Genomic DNA, 22,070 nt, shown 5'->3' with positions numbered 1-22,070 from the left:
AGACTCTAGGACTGGAAGGGACCTCGAGAGGTCATTGAGTCCAGTCCCCTGCCCTCATGGCAGGACCAAATACTGTCTAGACCATCCCTGTATTGAAGGTAAATGTAAAAAATCAAAACCTATACTCCGTGAAGCTCAGAAATATGTGCTGTATGCGCAAATTAACATGGTTGTGGGTGTAGTAGCACATAAATAAGATTTAAATAACCTTTAAAAAAATACTTTCAAGGATCCATGAAAGTCTGCTTGCTCTGCTGAGTTTGCTACAGACATCCCAGTACGGATCATTCTGTAGGCCAGAGATGGGCAAATTACGGCCCGTGGGCCACATCGGCCTGCGTGACCGTCCTGCCTGGCCCTTGAGCTCCCGGCTGGGGAGGCTAGCCCCCGGCCCCTCCCCTGCTGTTCCCCCCTTCCCCACAGCCTCAGCTCGCAGTGCCACCAGCGCTCTGGGCAGTGGGGCTGCAAGCTCCTGCTGGGCAGGGCGGTGGCTGGCTCCGGCCGGGTGGCGCAGCTGCCAGTCCTGGTACTCTGAGCAGCATGATAAGGGAGCGGGGAGGTTGGATAAGGGGCAGAGGGTCCCGGGGGGCAGTCAGGAGACAGGGGGCAGTTGGATAGGCGTGGGAGTCCCCGGGGGACCTGTCAGGGGGCGGGGGTGTGGACAGGGGTTGGGGCAGTCAGGGAGCAGGGGGGGTTGATAGGGGGTGGGGTCCCAGGAGGGCAGTTAGGGGCGAGGGGTCCCGGGGTGGGTGGGTGGGGGAATGGTGGCAGTCAGGGGACAAGGAGCGGGGGGGTTAGATGGGTCGGGGTCCTGACAGGGGCAGTCAGGGGCAGGAAGTGATTTGGATTATATGGGAAGGGGCAGGGCCAGGCTGTTTGGGGAGGCACAGCCTTCCCTACCCAGTCCTCCATACAGTTTTGGAACCCTGATGTGGCCCTCAGGCCAAAAAGTTTGCCCACCCCTGCTGTAGCATAGAACTCAAGCAACAACTCTTGGTATGTTTGCTGTGCCAAAATAAGGCTTTCTGGGGGGTACTGCTAACAAACCCAAAGAAGCCAAAAATAGACTTTGTGGAACCAAACAGTATTTTTTTTTAAAGATCAATTAAGACTTATTAACTAACTGATTATTTGGTTAGTGGTGGCATTCTATAGATGTATTAGCTTTGCAGATTACCATTAGCTCACTCTGATTTCCTGTGCAAGGTAAGACAGCTGGTATGTACACCTAAAGATGGCTGAATTCCACTGGTTTAAGAAAGTGATTTCTATGGACTTATGGCCCAGATCCTACAATCTGATCTATGTGGACAGACACTTAGGGCTTGCCTATACTACAGTCACTAAAGCAGCATAGCTATGGCACTATACCTACGCTGCTGTAGTGCCATAATGTAGACACTTCCTACAGCGATGGAATGGGTTTTACCTGTCACTGTAGGTAATCCACCTCCCTGAGTAGCAGTCGCTAGATTGATGGAACCTAACTGCATCGTCAGAGTGGGTTAGGTCAGCATAGCTATGGTGGTTAGGAGTGTGGATTTTTCAAACCTCTGAGCAATGTAGCTATGTTGATCTAAATTTTAAGTGTAGACCTGGCCTAAATGTCACATGGCATCCCAATGAAGTCAATGGGGCTCTGCATATGTGCAGGGATCTGTCTATGTGCATCAGATTGCAGTATCAAGACCACAATTTGCAAAGCGCTTAACTAGTAACTCAAACATTTTATATTCAAGTAGTAAATGGAACCATAAACATTGAAAATATTTCTATTGGAGAAACCCAAATTGACAAAATACTTAGTCATGTCTGTACTTCCATTAGAACTGGAATTCCTGACAACAGTCCAGTTCGGAAGTTTTATTTAAAGATTTGATTAAATAATTTATCTAAAAACTAGCTTAAGGTTCAGATTTAAAAATGCATATAGGCATTGCTGCACTCAGCACTACAATGTTTAACTCATTTAGAAGTCTCAGTCTCATTTTCTGAAGGATTTAGGCTCCATAGTGCCTAAATTTCACTAGAAAAGGAGACTGATTTCTAAACTAGTTAGGTATTGCAATGCTGAGTGCAGCAATTCCTATATATGCCTTTACAAATCCGGTCCCAAATGAAGTTGCAGCTTAATTGATGCTATAATTTAAGAGGTATACTAAAAGGATTACTAAACTTTTTTAAAACAACAATAAACCGAAGCACAGTTAGGCCCTGAACTGCAATCTGATCTGTGCAGGGAGACTCCCTCACCTTTACAGGAGCACACTGATGTGAATGAAGTCTCTGGATAGGCATAAGGGTCTGCTCATGTGGATCAGACTGGAGGATAGCAGTCTTATTTCATAAAGTTTTTTCAAGTATTTCCATATACAAGTATGGAAAACCAGAATAAAACTACTAATTTAAATTAATTTATTAATTTTGCTTATGCATAGTTACAGCTAAATGTATACAAAAGATGTTTAAAAGTGTAGCCAACATATTTTACTTCTTCTTCTTCTAACAGTTTATTCTTTTTACCTTTTTCGAATCTAAAATTTTGCTTACAAAAAGATGAGGGGGAAAATAAAAAGAAGAGCATCAGTTACTTGCCAGTTTCTGGGAAAGCTAAAGGCAATTAACATACAGGACAAAGACCAACATTACAGAAGAATGTCTGAAATACCAACCTTCTGCACAGGGTACGACTATCAGAGCTCTATCAATAAAAACGGTGTTAGTTAGATGCTGGGCCACACCAACACTCGATGCTTCACGAAACTTAATATAACATACTTTGGAGGAAAAAGCAAGAGGAGCGTTGCTGCAAAATAAAAAGGAAAAATCAATTAGTGTCATGAAAACACAGATTTTAGTTTTCCTCAAAAGTCTTTTTTAGTTTACTTATATACATTCACAGGAAGACACCTATAGCAAAAATTAACTGAATCACTCATTTCTCATCCACACACACAAAAATGGTACTATCTTCCTCTTAGAAAGGATTTAGTAGTGGCAGAGTGTAGCTATGAGTTCTATTAATAAGGCACTAGTGCCTTTAGAAAACCTGCTATAGAACATTTATCAGTATAATCCAAAAATCAAACTGTAAATTGAACTATAGCACACTTGTCAATAAATGGAGAACATTTAATCTTTCTTTTCCCAAATAGCCTTTGTTCACTTACTGTAGAGCACAAAATTGAGTCATTTGTAGTGGGTCCTCCAGACATCAGCACATATTAATTGACTTTCGTGTCTACGCCCTTAATTAGACCCTGTTCATTCTTATTAATAAAAAAATGTTCTCCAATAGCAGGAAAATTGGTCTTAGCTTACTGGTGGAAAGAAGGGCTCTATCTGCTACTTTAGCATGGTGCATTAAAGTATGTAATAACTTTGTCATGAAAAAACTCACAGATCAGTTTAAGATGAAACACAGTAAGACAAAAAACAAGAAATATCTGTCAGCACATTCATTAGACACCCTATCAATCAAGGTTTTAGCCTTATTTCTTCTAAATGCCATGGTCTTGACCAGTCAAGTTCATATCTGTGTACCATATACTCTGCATAGGCTTGGCAGAAGTTAATGTTTTTAAAAAACAATTTTGAGGGATAATATTGATGTTAATTTTTAAGCTTTTTTTATTTTAATCTATTAAAATTTTTGCAATTGGGGGAAATTATAGGGTGGTTGGACAATACTTATTTAATTTTAGTAGATGCTAATATTCAAAAAGATAAAACTTTATAGTAATAAAAAAACAAATTGTATATTTTAACATGTGATATTGACGAAGTAAAATATTCTTAAATCAAACTCTAGTAAATTCTCAAGCAGCATTTTTCTAACTTTGCTTATCTGTAAATTTTTATTGTTATTGAGGAAAATATTTGCATGCCTAGGGTGAAATCGACATTTGCCGACATGTACTGATAAAAATATATAATCCTTTAAGCCTAACTATGCACAATGAAATCAGTTAAAATAATTTTAAAATAAATCTTTCAGAAGTGTTCTCTAAACAGGTTTTGTATCCATTGTACAAATATTTACTTTATATTCCTCATGTCAAAAGCAGATTAGTGGTATGTTGGAGGTCTTAAAAGACTAAGAACAGACACAAAATGGGATATTATTGGGATTTGCGAATTGCATTCAACAAGACCCAGAAGAAGCTCATATGATAATGTCTTTTAATAAAGCAGCCAACAATGGAAAATTTGCTATTTGATTATTTCCTTTCTGAGACTGGCCTCTACCCCTGTCAGATATATTTAAACAGTGGCTCTCTTCCTGCAAATACTGGAAACAGTTCAGACCTTCCATGAGGCACTTGAGGTTGCTTACACCCTTTAAGTCCTCACTCCAGTTGAGTACTTCCAGAACTGTGTGCAATTACTAAATCCTAATTAACAGAACATAAACTTCTCAACAGAAATGCCTTATTTCACCATATTAACTATGTAAATGAACCTGAAATATCATTGCATAGCAACCCAAGGGCACTTAAATATTAGAGCATGAGTAGATTGGAGTGGAGGGGGTCATTTCCAGAAAGATAATCATTAGGTAAAAAGTTTGCCATTCTGGATCTGACCTCTCCCCCAGTCAGAGGCATTTGGGACACAGCAAGAGGGAAGAAAAAAATAAATAGGTGAGTGAGAGATTAGGAGAACAGAAAAAAGCATGTTTCCCCTTCTTCCCTAAAATTAGCAGCATTACGCTACTTTGGAACCACTTCTTGGATTCACCTTCCCACAAAAGAATGCTCCTGCGGAGCAATGTAGGCCTGGTCTACACTAGATAATTAGGCCAGCATAACTATGCTTCTCAGAGTGTGAAAAATGCACACCCCTAAGCAGAATGGTATACCAGAATGGTATACACAGAGAAACATGTGGAGTGGGCTCTGAGCTCTATTGGAACTGGTTTATCTGCAGCTGAGTAAGCTTCTGCGACACAATACCTGGCTATGGAGGATTAGGGTGGCCCAGGCATTTAAGGAAGGAATGAAATTGATAAGAAATCAATTTATTCTTGGCTCACATTTAAAAGGCTAACTTTGAACCCCTAAGGACTAGAGATTTACTGGGTTTTTGGGGTGTTTGGGTCCCCACCCCAAAATGCTTTAGAATCAGTAGACTCTGACAGGTTTCAGAGTAGCAGCCGTGTTAGTCTGTATCCGCAAAAAGAACAGGAGTACTTGTGGCACCTTAGAGACTAACAAATTTATTTGAGCATAAGCTTTCGATGAAGTGGGCTGTAGCCCACGAAAGCTTATGCTCAAATACATTTGTTAGTCTCTATGGTGCCACAAGTACTCCTGTTCTTTTTTTAGTAGACTCTGAATATGCCATGTTGCTAAATAAATAAATCAAGCAGTCAGATCTGGCCTGTAGGCCAGATGTTTGACATTTTTGCTATGAAAAAATCCAGATGACCTTGAACTCTTTGTTTTCAAAGACTGATCTTTCTATCTTGACACCAGTTGCAGAATTCTGTCTAAACACTTGCATAGCTTAAGAGAGAGTGGAAACCTTGCATGAAGCTAAGAGTCTTTACTACTCTAGAGGACTCTCTTATTTTGTTTAGGGTTTGCTACTAACACCAAGCTGTTAGGTTCATGTAGTTTTGACTGGAATGCATAAGCAGGCCTCCAGGAAAGATGATGTCCCAGAAATCTCCATGCAATCTTCCACTAGGTCGGAGTACAATGGACCCATGACCACTGCCACCTCCTTTTTTATCTTCTGAATCACTCTTATTAGAAGAGTAGTGGAAAGCTGAGAGAGAAGCCAATTCAGTCATTTAGACATTTTAAAGTCTTGCATACAAGAGTTTTAAAAGAGCAGGCTGAGGAGCATTCAATAAGCCTTGGAACACTGGAAAAATCCCAAAAGATCAGAAGAAAGGTAACATTATGCTGATTTTTAAAAAAGGGTAAAAGGATGACCCAGGTAATTATAGAACTGTCAGCCTGACATCGATCCTGAACAAGATAATGGAGCGATTGATATGGAACCTGATTAATAAAGAACTAAAGGAAGACAGTGTAATTAATGCAAATCAACATGGGTTTATGGAAAATACTCCTGAGAGAATTCTGTGCCAAAAAATTAGAAGTTCTGCACACAATATTTTAAATTTCTGCAAATTTTGTCAATAAATAAATGTGGTTCCAGCATGGCAGTGGGGAGCACAGGCCACTGACTGCATTGAGGTGGGAGATCATCCTGAAGCCCTAACCTACCCCGGTGCAGGGACTCGGCAGTGAGGATGCACCTGACCCAGACACACTGCAGGCTGGGCCTGCCCCTCTGCGCCCGGTGCATGAGGTGTGGGTGGGCAAGCTCAGCCCAGCAGGATCCAAGTGTGGAGGGGCTCAGTGTGGGGGGATCCAGGTGTGGGTTGAGAGGCTTCTGTGTGGGGCAATCTGGGTGCATGTGGCTCAGTGGGAGATCTGGATGCACAAGGGCTTGTTGGGGCGGTTCCAGGTGCAGGGGCAATGGGACTCTGCAGGGGATCCAGGTGAAGGTGATTGGGGCTCAGCAGGGGGTGGGGGGAGCTCCGTGGGGGGGTCCAGGTGCTGGGGGAGTGGAGCTTGATGGGGTGGGGGTCCAGGTGCAGCTGCTTGGGGATCAGTGGGGTGGGGGTCTGGGTATGGGGGACTCAGAGGAGTCCAAGTGTAGAGGGTTCAATGGGCCTGCTTAACAGGTGAGCCCCAGTTGCTGCCGAGGGGACGCTGCATGATGGGCTCCCGCTTTCCTCCCGCAATTCCCCTATCCCTTTCTTCATCCCCCTCCCCCGCCATTCCACTCCCCTTCCTTCTGCACTGCTTCTTCTCCCCAGCCTCTCTTCCCTCTTTCCCCCCCCCCACCTCTTACCCAGCCCCTCCATGAACACTCATCGTTGCACAGAAAACAGGAAGGGTCCCAGCACACGGAAGGAGAGCGCGATTGGCATTAGGACCCAGGAGGCGGCGTTCAGCTGCCGAGGCGGCATAGAGCTGCAGAGTCAGCGGAGTTGAGAGGAAGCCTCCTTCAGATGGGCAGCTCTGCGCTTGCAGAAATTGGGGGTGGGGAGGCCAGTGGCACATAAACCTGTGTGCCTCCCCATGCCTTGCCTTTGTTTGGGGGGACAACCCCCCCAAAAAACTGCACCCATGGTCATCCCCTCCCCCTGGTGCGGCTTCCCTTTGCTTCCCTGTTGTTTTCAGCAGGAAAGCACAGGAATTCTGCGGGGTGGAGTGGGGGGAGCATGTGAAAGCTGAAGCTAGAAAAATTCAGACTGGAAATAAGGCATACATTTTTAACGGTGAGAGTAATTTACCAAGATTCTCCATCCGACAATTTTTAAAACAACAGTGGATATTCTTCTAAAAGATATGCTCTAGGAAGTACTTTGGGAAGTTCTATGGCCTGTGTTATACAGGAAGTCAGAATAGATGATCACAATAGTCTCTTCTGGCCTTATGATATATGAATTTATTAATTGTATTTGTCATGGTTCTGAGGGTTGAAACTGTTTAAGATATCCCACCTGAAAATTGTGGATCTGACACGGTTGCCAGTGAGGCTTTAAGAGTTAATGAAGAAGTTTCAAAATTCTTTCTAAGGGTTTCTTCTATCACCCAGTCTGTTGAAGAGCGGTTAGGAAGAAATTCCCCTTAGCAGGAGTTACCACAATCTTTGCCAGGGACGTCACTGCTGCATCAACTTTAAGGAAGATCAAGAAGTTGAAGAATTGAAGAACTTTTTGACTGAGCCTTCTCCTTTGTCAGGAGTTTCCCAAACGACTTCTTAAACGGAGGAAAGAAGGAAAAAGGTGAATTCTGATTTAATTTTATGTATTTGCTTTAGCCTGCACATGCACATTTACTCTATGGGGCTGAGAGAAAGCGAGACGTCTGCTTCTCTGGTTCAGAGTTATTGCGATCCAAAACTAATTCTTTAGGAGAAGAGCTAGAATTGAAGGAAGGAGATGAGATTTTTGGCTTTTAGCGTTTACTTTGTCTTTTGTGGGGGTGTAGTCACACTCATAAGGAAGATGTTCTTGTATTACCTTAGAGGACCTAGCTTGCCGTCAGAGGGAACTTCAGCTAAGCAGGCTAATCATCATCTAAAATGTAGGTGGAGAGAAAGAACAAGGAAACATCCCTAAGAGCCCAGATCTTTCTCTTGGGGAAAAAGGATATTCAATTTTTTGCCAAGTGACTCATTTACCTACTTAAGAGATTAGGATGGGACCAGACGCCCTTCAGGGGTGGACTGGAGCAAGTGATCAGGTAGCTTTTCAGATTTACCCCAAAGAGTCTTGATTGGTGTGAATGGTCTGGTTTGGTGAGACTCAAGAGCTAAAGAGGACTGAACAGATTTTGCAGTGGTCTCTCCAGAGGAATCTCGGCTGCTGCAAGGGAACGGAGAGGTTACTAAAAGCCATACAAAACACTGAGCCTTAGCAAAGCAACAGTGGGTTGGGACCAAGTCTGGCAGAGCTTCTCCTCTGTATTTTCTGGGCGTCTCCTCACATAGGGACCTCTTAACCTTTGGCTTGCTCTGCCATGATAACGCAGGAGGAAACAAACAGAGCGAAGGAAGGTAGTGGATGGTCCTGTTTGGGAAGTAAAGCCCCTGAAGCCATTTGGTCCCCTAAGGCAGACAATGGAATGAGGTAAAAAGATTCTGCTCACTACTACCAATGCTTAAAAGCAGGGAGTTCAATGGGTGAGGGAGGAGTGCTGACAGCCAGTCTGAGGTGTGTGAGCAAGCCTTTGGGTCTTGTGAACAGCTATAAACCGTCTCCAGTACTGGCATTAAAAAAGAAGAGTCACAGTCTTGGACTGAAGGAGATGGTAGGACCCATAGTCTATTAGCACAAGAAGTCCTGGTACGCGGAATATACATACAAAAAATATTGTCCACGGAGACGTTAAAAGGAAAATTATATATATATTTACTCTCAGAGCCTCAGTGCTGGCACACACAGGGGGCAGAGAGTGCCCACTGGGGAGCAGACTCCCAGATCCCAGCTCACGAGGGGTAGAGAGAGGGGTTCAGACCACCCAGATCCTGGTACATATACAGAAGGGGAAAATGTGAGGTCAACAGTCACCTATACCTGTTTTCCCCCAGCCCTTCTGCCACTCACCCCCATGTGTACCTCCCCAAAGCCCCCAACCACTCTCACATCCCATACTACCCATCCCCATTTATCCACCTCTTCTTGCACTTCCAAACCTTCATCTTACCCTTATTCCCCCCATTCCTCTACTCCCCTGCCAGCAAGCATTCGCATATTTATTTTTTAAACAAAAATACTTTGATTATATTCCCCCAAAATAAAATTTGAAAAAGCCTCACTCAGAGATTTCAGCAATATGCCACCCAATCTTTTCCATATTGCTACACAAGATGTGACTTGAACCAAGGTTATGTCTACACTATAAACACTACAGTGGCGGAGCTGCAACTATGCTGCTGTAGTACAGACACTTGCTACAGCAATGGAAGTGGTTTTTTTTGTTTGTTGCTATAGTAAATACACACCCTTGAGAGGTGGTAGCGAGGTTGACTAGCTGCATCTATAGTGGGGGTTAGGTCGACCTAACTGCATCTCACAGGGTGTGAAATTTTTCACAGGCCTGAGAGATAAAGCTAGGTTGACCTAAGTTTTAGGTGTAGACCAGGCCTGATGCTGGCAGAATGGGTCATGTTCAAAGGACTACTGGTTATACTGCTGGTGTGAAACTTTAAAGACTAACAATCCTGTTTATTCCTCTGTCCACACATGCTCAATATAATCCATTAGGTGTATAAATAAGCTCATGAGCCTTTGGCATGACTAACAGGAGAAGCAAAATTTCTTTCAAATGTTGTTTTAATTTGATTTCCCCCTAAGGGCTGGTGGGTGCCATGCACTCTGTTGGAGTAATCCTCAAGCATTTGAGACCCTTATGCAATGATCTAAGACCTGGTTTGATTTGTACCTGTGAGCAAAAACAGGTTGCCAAAATCTGTCCACTTTAAGAGAAGCCTCCTCTGATCCCAGAGGCTGTATCTCAGGAAGCTGTTGATCAAATGGTCCCAACTTTGGGTCACTAGTCATATCCCATGCTGTACACCAAATTTCAAGGCAACTAAGCTGTAGATTTCAGACCCCTCAGAACAGTCAAGCTTTAAACAGAAAGCTGGTCTTAAGCTTAACTACAGCAGAGCTGTGACACTGCTACAATGACCAGAATGCCAGCTGGACAGTGCCAGATATTCCAACCAAGCCCTTGTCCTCCCTATACAGGGAAGTTGGGAGTAGGGTGGTCTGTAGCCAGTTATGCTGGGTTCTATGCCACCAATTCTCCTACAACAGGGGCATCCTTCTTCTACCCATCACAGCACTGCAAAGGGGCTATACTGTTGGAAAGAATCTGAAACTATTATATAATGATCATTCCCTGCAAGAATGGAAAAAATTAAAGACTTCTGTTAAGCAGTGAGGAGTGCTCCCCTACAAACTTTTCATTGTGCTTCCTGGTGGAAAATGGGTTAAAACTTAATTCTTTCCATTCAGTTCATAGCACTATTATGGGATAATAGTTATAGACCCATTTTTCTCTTTTTTTTTTTTTTTTAACCACAGCCCATATTTTTCTGTAAGTTAAAAACAATCAAAAGATAATCAAAATTGGTATCACACAAGAATAGCATTGTAACTTTGAGAGATTTAAATATTTATATGTAACACATTTTAATTTAATGATTGGACTAAAGATTTGATAGCTTGTACTGTGCAAAGAGAAAATATAAGGATGACATAAGAACATAAGAGTGGCCGTACTGGGTCAGACCAAATGTCCATCTAGCCCAGTATCCTGTCTTCTGACAGTGGCCAATGCCAAGTGCCCCAGAGGGAATGATCAGAACAAGTCATCATCCAGTGATCCATCCCGTCACCCATTCCCAGTTTCTGGCAAACAGAGGCTAGGGACACCATCCCTGCCCATCTTGGCTAATAGCCATTGATAGATCTATCCTTCATGAACTTATCTAGTTCTTTTTTGAACTATGTTATAGTCTTGCCCTTCACAACATCCTCTGGCAAAGAGATCCACAGGTTGACTGAGCGTTGTGTGAAAAAATACTTCCTTTTGTTTGTTTTAAACCTGCTGCCTACTTATTTCATTTCGTGACCCCTAGTTCTTGTGTTATCAGAAGGAGTGAATAACACTTCCTTATTTACTTTCTCCACACCAGTCATGATTTTATAGACCTCAATCATATCCCCCTTAATCGTCTCTTTTCCAAACTGAAATGTCTCAGTCTTATTAATCTCTCCTCATACAGAAGCTGTTCCATACCCTTAATCACTTTTTGTCGCCCTTCTCTGTACCTTTTCCAGATGTAATATATATTTTTTTAGATGGGGCGACCACATCTGCATGCAGTATTCAAGGTGTGCGCGTACCATGGATTTATATAGAGGCAATATGATATTTTCTGTCTTATTATATATCCCTTTCTTAATGATTCCCAACATTCTGTTAGCTTTTTTGACTGCCACTGCACTTTGAGTGGATGTTTTCAGATAATTATCCACAGTGACTCCAAGATCTCTTTCTTGAGTGTTAACAGCTAATTTAGACCCCATCTTTTTATATGTATAGTTCGGATTATGTTTTCTAATGTGCATTACTTCACATTTATCAACATTGAATTTCATCTTCCATTATGTTGCCCAGTCACTCAGTTTTGAAAGATCCTTTTGTCGCTCTTCGCAGTCTGCCTGGGACTTAACTATCTTGAGTAGTTTTGTATCATCTGAAAATTTTGCCACCTCACTGTTTACCCCCTTTTCCAGATCATTTATGAATATGTTGAATAGGACTGGTCCCAGTACAGACCCCTCTTTCCATTTTGAAAACTGACCATTTATTCCTATCCTTTGTTTCCTATCTTTTAACCAGTTACCAATCCATGAGAGGACTTTCCCTCTTATCCCATGACAACTTACTTTGCTGAAGAGCCTTTGCTGAGGTTCTTAAGTCAAAGGCTTTCTGAAAATCTAAGTATATTATATCCACTGGATCCCCCTTGCCCACATGCTTGTTGACCCCCTCAAAGAATTCTAATAGATTGGTGAGGCATGATTTCCCTCTACAAAAAACATTTCCCCTACAGATTATATTCATCTATGTGTCTGACAATTTTGTTCTTTACAACAGTTTCAAACAGCGTGCCCAGTATCGAAGTCAGGCTTACTGTAATTGCCGGTGTCAAGTATCAGAGGGGTAGCCGTGTTAGTCTGAATCTGTAAAAAGCAACAGAGGGTCCTGTGGCACCTTTAAGACTAACAGAAGTATTGGGAGCATAAGCTTTCGTGGGTAAGAACCTCAAGTGACTTGCATCTGAAGAAGTGAGGTTCTTACCCACGAAAGCTTATGCTCTGTTGCTTTGTAATTGCCGGGATCACCTCTGGAACCCTTTTTAAAAATTGGCGTCACATAGCTATTCTCCAGTCATTAGGTACAGAAACTGATTTAAATGATAGGTTACAGATGACAGTTAGTAGTCCTGCAATTTCACATTTGAGTTCCTTCAGAACCCTTGGGTGAATACCATCTGGCCTTATTGTCCTCGAGTGCTCCTTTAGCATCTCCATCATCCAGTAGCCCCACACTGGTTGTTTAACAGGCTTCCTGCTTCTGATGTACTTAACTTTTTGCTATTACTTTTTGAGTCTTTGGCTAGCTGTTCTTCAAATTCTTTTTTGGCCTTCCTAATTATATTTTTACACTTCATTTGCCAGAGTTTATGTGCCTTTCTATTTTCCTCACTATGATTTAACGTCCACTTTTTAAAGGATACCTTTTTGCCTCTCACTGCTTCTTTTACTTTGTTGTTTAGCCACAGTGGCACATTTTTTGTTCTTTTACTATGTTTTTTAATTTGAGGTATACATTTAAATTGAGCCTCTATGATCAAAAATGATAGAATTTTTTTTTTGGGGGGGGGTGTTACTTTATAATTTTATTTAATAATAAACATTTAATCATCTGGAAGAGGCCATAATATTTTGATTCCTGATTAGAAAATTGGGGTTTTGCTATACTTAATGTTATTTATGTATTTTTATATGGCACCCATTGCTGAGACACCTGGGTGCCTGACAACCATTAAAATGCAGTTCTACTCTGTACTTTCGTATTCAACTGATCTGCTCCTGATTCATGTTAGGAATCCTAGCTATTTACTTTGAGCTCCAATCATGTAACTTCTTGCATGCTCTCTCCAGATACGAAGACTGCTGCCCCCTACACCCCCCCGCCCCCCAACAACAACAATCTTGCACAATTGAGGCTCTAGAGATCACAACCTCAATCCTGTAATCTGATCTTCACAGGCGGACCGTTGTGTCTGCACGGATCCAACTGCAAGACTGCAGTTTAAAATGAACTTGTATTGAATTTTACTACTATTAGCACTGTATAGCTTCCACAGCAGAGAGTGAGAGAGATGGATTATAGCAATTCTTGTGAATCACCAGTAGAACTGGAACAGAAGTTAAAATCAATTACATATGTGCAAACTCGTTAAAGGCAAGGGATTACAGAAGCACCTCTTTAGCCCTAATTTATCCTACAGAAACTATTACTGGAGAGGATGCATACATGGGAAAAAACCCACGCTGACTCTCAGAGTTGAGATTTAGTTTGCAAAACTGGCCATTAACATATTTTTTATTTGTGAAATAAACATTCAATATGGTTTCAATGACAGAAAATGAATATTACTGAGAAATCTTGAGCACATTACTTAATATCGCTCTCTGCCTCATTTCTCCATCCAGAAAATGGGGATAATAATTCTCCCTTACTCATACCCCTTTTCTGTGTTGTTCAGTTAGGCTGTGAGCTCTTCGGAACAGGGACTGTCATTTACTATGAGTTTGTACAGTGCCTAGTACAACAGGGTCCTGATCTCAAGTGGGGCCTCTAGGCGCTACCATAATAAAAATAATAATAGAAGCCCCCAGAACCATTTTTAAACGGTCACTTTTAAGCATGAAACAGCACTTCAAAAAATGTATCTAAATATTTGTCACTTAAGAGTTGCTATTCATGGCAGAACCTGAGGTTCACTTATTCTATGCACTGAATTATGCCATTCACTTGGAGATCTAACTGAAAAAAGAGTTGTTTCCTTAAGGTCATCAAATCTGGGCTCTGGCATGTCAGAGACAGTTTATTCCCAAAGTGAGCCCCTTAACTGAGAATGCCCCATCACCATTGTTGGACATAGCACAATTCCAGGAACTACCAACAAGAGTGATCCTGAAGATCACTGAAGTATTTTTTGCGGATACAGACTAACACGGCTGCTACTCTGAAACCTGAAGATCTTAATTGCCACATAGTGGACAGGTGATCTCTAAGATAACCAATATTATGAATTCCATCTGAAAGTATGGGAGTTCAAACGGACACTGTCAAGTTAAAACAATGAAACTTTTTTTATCTATGCACCAATAGCTCAGATAACTGAAACCAGACAAAAGTTTAAAATCTAACTTTTTTATCATCATTTCTGTTTGATTTATTTTACTTGGAAACTGAAGACAAAATAGTCAGCTTCACTTTTTTTAGTCAATTTCACTTTCTTCTTCTCAGGTGCAGTACCATGCTGCCACACTGCAGTTGAAATTGCTACACCTAAATTTGTAAATCCAAATAAAAGTTAACATCACTTGAATTTTTAAAAAATATTAAAATATTCTTCTATTTTGAACCCAAGCTGCTTAACAGTGACCCTTTACTATTCATAATGTGTACTTTTTTGTTCTTAAAGCTTTGAGGAAGATTCTTGGAAATGTACTTCCATTCTAAAATCTAAACCCAATAAATATGTAACAAAAAGAAAGCAGAAAAGTATTCTCAACATTCTGTACTGAATTCCTGTCTGATATTCGTTGCTGTCACTTTGTTAACTCAAAGGACTTTTTCCTAAATATGCTTTTGTTACTAATGCATATATATTTATTTATTTTATTCCGTGCTTGTCTTAATGTTTAAAAAAGTGCTTTTCAAATGACTGCTGTGTTTAGAAAGCCTACTTTTAATTTATTTTAATTTTAATTGTCAACAACAAGTATGTTATTGTTGGTTCACAAAAGAAATTAGTTAAAATCTTCAGTTTTATCTAAAATATTAATTGCAAACCATGTCAAGTATTGGAACTCCAGTACCATTTGGCACTAGATTATGTATTTCTTTTTATTTTAAAAGAGATTTAAATAAAATAAAATCTAAAATAAAATTACAGAAAAATGGGAATATATCCTCTATCCCACAAAATTTCTGAACATAGACTGGATCCACCATAGCTGAGGTTTAAATCCTTTTAACATGCACATGTAAATTAAGATTTGCTGTGGTATTGGGTTTCAGTTTAATTTAAGTTTTAAATATATACTATATATTGCATAAACAGATTTCTCTATGGTGTGAAAGGAGCATCCACTTTATTTAAATCTTATAATATAAAACAATAATAAATGAGATCAACAGCTACATCCAACCATACATTTGGAAGAAAACTCATGTTAATTAGCAAATATCTGTAGAGCACTTTTAAAATAAAATATAGCATATAAGTGCTATGTTAAGGCTATTTTAAGTCTCTCCCTGTGGGTATAGAAGATTGTATTGTATGTCAGTCAATAAGATCTTAAATCTCATTTTGGATTTTTTTTAAAAACATTCCTCATTTAGAAATTTCCTAGTCCAATATATTTTGATGGAAGTATCCTTATTTCCCCCTACCTCCCATCCCTATTTATAGCTTTCAAACGTTCAGTAATACATATACTTTCAGTTTCAAAGGACAGATATGTCATCTGGAAAAAGTGCCTTCTCCCTTTTCCTATTTGCTGCTGTGAAGTCCTACCCATAAGCCCAGCAAATATTTAAAAGGAACACATTTAATTTAAACCATCAAAAAAAATCATGCTAATGTCTGAAAATGTTTTACGTACTGTGGTTACACATTCACACAGAACTCAATATCTTAGTTATTTTTCTCTTTTTTCAATCTTGTTTAGTGTAATCATTTCAGAACACTTAGTGTAAGGCCAGTTTCATTATTTAAAGTGATAATCACTTTCCCCTTTGTGTATACCTCTTACAGAGCAACACTTACTGTAAAACAAAAAAAAATTGGTAGGTGGGCTTAGGGACAGATATAGTAGTACCTGTTAACCTGGAACTACTTCTGAGTTTATATTCTTTATAAACAGATGAGATTCCACCACCAGAGTGAGGTTTAGGGCCAGATGGTAGAGAGGAGACTCCCCCATTGGGGTGGACTTTAGTTTAGTCCGAGAGAGGGGGTAAGAAACGAGGCCCCCCTCATCGGGCAGGGACGGGGGGAGGGGGAACAGTTCCACTCACTGGGGAGGGGTTTAAGGCAAGGGTGAGAGTGGGAGGAGGCTCCCATCATTGGGGGTAGGTTCAGAGGAGAGTCCCCTCACGGGGGGCGGAGGGAGGATTCAGGACTGAAACCAGAGTGGGCGAAGGTTCAGGGCAAGGGCCAGAGTGGCGGTGTAAGGAGGAGGAAACTCCCCACACTGGGGGGCTCAGGGAAGTCTCGGGACAGCAGGCGGGGGACGACTCAGGTTCACTTTTCTACAGTCGCTGAGCCCAAGGCACTTGACGCGTCGGGAGCCCGCAGCCCTGATTCCGGTTACTAGGCTACAGAGGCCGCTCTGGGTCGGAGCGGAGACAAGAGACCCCACGGCTCCCTCCCTGTGGCTGGGGGAGGGGCAGGTTCCCAGGCCGCGGACGGCGGCCGCCATCTTAGCTTCGGGCAACATTCCTTCCCATAGAGCGGCAAAGCGCAAATAAATGGGGTCACGTGACCCCATCGCCGTGGAGATGGGCCGGCCGCCCATAACCAAGATGGCCTCCGCAGCATCACACAAGCCTCTCTGGGCCCCTCTCTATGGCCCGGGCAAGGCCTCACTTACTCTGGGGGATAAAGGCGCAGCTCCTCGATTTCTCCCAGGAAGCCGAACAGCGTCCGCATCTGCTCGCTGGTTACCGCCGAGGAGAGGTTGGTGACTTGGATGACAGAGGTAGGGCCCAAGGGGAAGCCGAGCGGCACCCCGATTCCACCGCTGTTCATCATGGCGGCACCTACACAACCGCTCCGTGCTGTGCACTCGCAGCCCAGGGCTCAGGAGGCGGGCCCAACCATAGAGAAGAGCGTGCGGTGCTTGTTAGAGTGTCCCGGCGTGGGGACGCTCTAGCCTCGACATCGGCTGCTCAGTGGCAGTGGCGGTTTTTCTCTTTCCAGCCTCCCTTAGCCCCGTGGGGGAGGCGTCGAGTTGGGCCTGCGGGAAGATCACGGAGCTGCTGAGTGCCGACCCCGCCCAGTCGCTTCGCGGGGGGCTGCTGCGCCGCCGCGGCCGTGCGTGCCTCCTGGGTCCGGCCTGTTCCGCGGGTCACCCACCGGGCACGTGCTGTGCGCTACCCACGGCGGCCAAAGCAGCTTGGGCGGGCGCTGTGCTAGCGCGGAGCCGGGAACCTGCTGGGGGCTCGGCCGGCGTTAGGGGAGCGGCATCCAGCCCAGTTCCATTTGTGCCCTTCCCGCTTGGACAGCGGGTGTAGCTGAAGGAGTTGCCAGGCGGGCGCCGCCGGCACCGCAGCACGCGCCTACACAGGGTGAAGAACTTTGTCCGTTGGCTTTTTGAGTAACAGGGCCCTTCAGCTCCCCCCATTGGCAGGGGTCTCCTGGCTAAGGCAGAGCTGGGCCCCCAGTGGAGTTTTGGTTCCTTGCCCAGGTGAGCTGTTCTCAGTGTCTGTCAAGGCAAACCCACAATGATTTTTTTAAAACTTTTTTTGGCAAAATGAAACGTTGAAAATATTTTGTCAGATTGAAACAAGGGTTCGTTCCACCCAGATCCGGTCTTTTGGGTTTGGCCATGTTGAGAAAAGCAGCCTCCGTTGTAGCCTTTAGCTGAGTGGTTAGGGAACCCTCCCAGGCAGGTTCAACAATCTGAATTTGGACCTCCTACATTGCTGGAGTGTGCTCCCTAGGCAATGGGATATTCTGGTAGTGGGCTCTTTCCATTTCTCTTCAGAAGCGGTGCCACTTTCTATAGGCATTGGAGCAGGCACTTGAACTTGGATGCCCCATATCCTATCTGAGCCCTGCTGTACACCTGAAAACTAGATTGATATAGGCCACAGGTTGAGAACCACTGAGCTATGTGACATCTTCAGGGCCATACAGGTAGATATGGCCCACACTGGTAAATAGTAGGGCTGTCAAGCAATTAAAAAAATCACAATTAACCACACTGTTAATAATAGAATACCATTTATTTAAATATTTTTGGATGTTCTTTACATTTTCAAATATATTGATTTCAATTAGAACACAGAATACAAAGTGTACAGTGCTCATTTTATATTTTTTTATTACAACCTAATACAAGTACTGTAGTGCAATCTCTTTATAATGAAAGTTGAACTTACAAATGTAGAATTATGTACAAAATATAACTGCATTCAAAAATAAAATAATGTAAAACTTTAGAACCTACAAGTCCACTCAGTCCTCCTTCAGCCAATTGCTCAGACAAAAAAGTTTGGTTGCAATTTGCAGGAGATAATGCTGCCCACGTCTTGTTTACAATGTCACCTGAAAGTGAGAACAGGCTTCCACATGGCACTGTTGTAGCCGGCATCGCAAGATATTTACATGCCAAATGTGCAAAAGATTCATATGTCCCTTCATGCTTTAGCCACCATTCAAGAAGACGTGTGTCCATTCTGAAGACGGGTTCTGCTTGATAATGATCCAAAGCCAAGTGGCCCGACGCATGTTCATATTCATCATCTGAGGCAGATGCCACCTGTAGAACGTTGATTTTCTTTTTTGGTGGTTCAGGTTCTGTAGTTTCCACATCGGAGTGTTGCTCTTTTAAGACATCTGAAAGCATTCTCCACACCTCGTCTCTCTCAGATTTTGGAAGGCACTTCAGATTCTTAAACCTTGGGTCGAGTGCTGTATCTGTCCATAGAAATCTCACATTGGTACCTTCTTTGTGTTTTTTGTCAAATCTGCTGTGAAAGTGTTATTAAAATGAACATGTGTTGAGTCATCATCCGAGACTGCTATGACATGAAATATGTGGCAGAATGTGGGTAAAACAGAACAGGAGACCTGCAATTCTCCCCCAAGGAGTTCAGTCACAAATTTAATTAAAGCATTTTTTTAATGAGCATCATCAGCATGTAAGCATGTCCTCCCGAATGGTGGCTGAAGGACGAAGGGGCACATGAATGTTTAGCATATCTGGCACGTAAATACCTTGCAACGCCAGCTACAAAAGTGCCATGCGAACGCCTGTTCTCACTTTCAAGTGACATTGTAAATAAGCAGTCAGCAGTATCTCCCGTAAATGTAAAATTTGTTTGTCTTAGCAATTGGCTGAACAAGAAGTAGGACTGAGTGAACTTGTCGGCTCTAAAGCAGGGGTTCTCAAAGTGGGGGTCGGGACCCCTCAGGGGGTCATGAGGTTATGTGGGGGGTCGTGAGCTGTCAGCCTCCACCCCAACCCCGCTTTGCCTCCAGCATTTATAATGGTGTCAAATATATTTTTAAAAAGTTTTTAATTTATAAAGGGGGATTGCACTCAGAGGCTTGCTATGTGAAAGGGGTCATCAGTACAAAAGTTTTTGAGAATCACTGCTCTAAAGTTTTACACGATTTTGTTTTTTGAGTGCAGTTACATCTCTCTTCTCTGGCTGGGATCTAGTATCAACAGCTAAGCTGGTACGGAAGCACTGAAATAGTAAACCTCATGGAAAAACTTATTTGAGGAGATGTCTGAGATGCCCTCCCTGGAGCCACTTTGATCATGATTATGATAAAAAATAACCACAGCTTGCACCTACACCCGCCTCCCCCCAACAAAAAAATGCTATGTTTAACAGCCCAAACTACAGGGCACAAAATTACCCATTTAAAAATAGTAAAAATTAAATTTTGTCCCCAAAAGAGTATTAAATTATTGTCACAGTGGACATAGAGACCAAAAGAAACAAACTTTGGGTCTTGCTCTGGCCAAACTCTTCAAAGTATATATATATATATATATTTCAAAAAAAAAAATCAATAGAAGAAATTGTATTGTCAAAGTGAAGGTAATTATTCTTGAATCTAATATGGGAGAAACAGAAAATAATCAACTCCAGGGGAAACAACAGAAACTGGAAGAAAAAAATTCAAAGATGGAAACAAAAGCTGTAAACTACATCAAGAAAAAAACAGATGACTTGGAAACCCATTCCAACAATATCTGATCAACAAGACTGCTTAAAAATATACACATCAAGAAGAATTCTTAGAAAATATGCTGAAATCATTATTACGGACAAAAGACTAATATCGCTATAACAAATGTGAGAGTCCACAGAGGATCTGAGGGCAGGGAATGTTAGTGTGCCAAGGCCTACAATTTGGCAGACTTCTTGCTCTGGACCCGAATATTCTTTTTTACACAAGCTAGAAAAAATGGACATCACATCATAATTCTTCTCATAATTTTTTCTAAATTTTAGCACCAAAATACAAAATAACAGACAAACCTTTGAAGTGAAAATAAAGTTACATGGAAAACATTGTTAAAGGAAATTCCCAGACTAGCTTTGCTGAGGGAACAGTGATCAAATTTGGCTTACAATTGAGGTTTTGATAAACATACTCATGAATAATCATGCTCTTTGGATCCTGGGAATTGTCCATTTTAGCTCCTCTCCATGCAGTGATTGTAAAACAGACAAGTAAAACATTTACATACTTAGGTTAACTATAAAATATTAGAGTAGGGATTCAATTACATTGTAAGTATAAGACTTAGAATGCCTTGTTTTAGGGCCAGTTTCCATAACACACCATAGGATGACAAAGTGATTCTGATTCTAAACTCAAAAGTCTCTGCCAAAGTAGGCAATAATTAGCCTGAAAAAAAAAAAAACCCCATACAAACAAGCTTAGAATAACAGAAAGTAGTAACTGCTACTGTTCACATGTAATCCTTGCAGAGTCTGTGGGACGTACAGCAAGTTTGAGGATTTTCAGTTTATTTACCTTTATCTACAGCAAAGTTTTCTTTGTATCACTGTTAAATTTGTTTCCTGCATTTGTGGAAAAAGAATCTCCCTACAAGCAGCCTATTTCATTATTTCCCCTTGTGTCTCAAGTGTTGCGTGCACACTGGTGCTGTATCCTAAAAGAGATCACAGGAAATTGATTCCATGTTGTTTGCTTGCAGAAGACAAATTATTTGTGTTTTCTTCAAAGGGCATGTTTTCCTGATCTTTGGATGAAGTTCAAAATGGTATTATCAGAAAATGTTACCTTTGTAAGTGATGATGACCCTCTTAGCAATAATGGAATTACAGATTTGTAATTCAGAGACAGGCTATGGTGGAACCTATTTTAAGTGACCAGCAAAGATTGCTTTCCTTCTAGAAGTGACCTTTAAAACAGGCTGGGGGTTGCCTCTTATAGGTGGTTGTTAGCACAGTTTTTGCTGTACTTACAGAGGGAAAAGGAAAGTAAATACAGATAAAAGTAGGAGAACAACACTAAAAATGGTATTTAACCTATTTTAAACACGAATGTTTATTTGCAGCCAGGAATATCCTCTGCAAAGAATTTATGGAGTTGATATGTAAAGTCAAAGAGTTCTTAATCTTAAGACATTTGCATTGGGCACACTCAACTTTAGATTTAATGGACCCACATAAGGCTTTGGACCACATAGGCTTTACAGTACAACCACCATGTTTTGTGACCAGTATAAAGCTCACCATCTTCCACAATACAGCCATTTTTTCTGGGAAAATCTGGGCAGCTTTCTCAGAGTACCTCAGCAGGGAGAGATACACAGATGACACTTACAGAGAAGTGCCACCCCCATTTGGAATAATGTATTCTGAGATAGTCCACTGTAAAGAAAGCTAAGAGGAAAAGCTGACCAGACAGATCAGTTATACAGACACAGAGGGTCCTGTCTATAC

At 41.9% G+C, this 22,070-nt stretch overlaps 1 protein-coding gene across 1 annotated transcript in view; it reads right to left on the bottom strand.

The window, feature by feature from the left end:
* The window catches only part of SREK1 (splicing regulatory glutamic acid and lysine rich protein 1), a 54,135-nt gene extending 36,935 nt beyond the window's left edge, over window positions 1-17,200 (bottom strand). Inside the window, exons 1-2 of the mRNA XM_065406249.1 lie at window positions 17,003-17,200; window positions 2,673-2,806 (exon numbers count right to left, since the gene is read on the bottom strand). Of these exons, the coding sequence (XP_065262321.1) occupies window positions 2,673-2,806; window positions 17,003-17,163 (295 nt within the window). The 5' untranslated portion in view covers window positions 17,164-17,200. The remainder of the gene's footprint in view (window positions 1-2,672; window positions 2,807-17,002) is intronic.
* Between the last annotated feature and the right edge of the window lie 4,870 nt (window positions 17,201-22,070).

This window comes from Emys orbicularis, chromosome 6, assembly GCF_028017835.1.
Source record: "Emys orbicularis isolate rEmyOrb1 chromosome 6, rEmyOrb1.hap1, whole genome shotgun sequence".
Lineage (NCBI taxonomy): Eukaryota > Metazoa > Chordata > Testudines > Emydidae > Emys > Emys orbicularis.
Note: the sequence above shows the minus strand (reverse complement) of the source record. Positions and strands in the feature narration are given on the sequence as shown.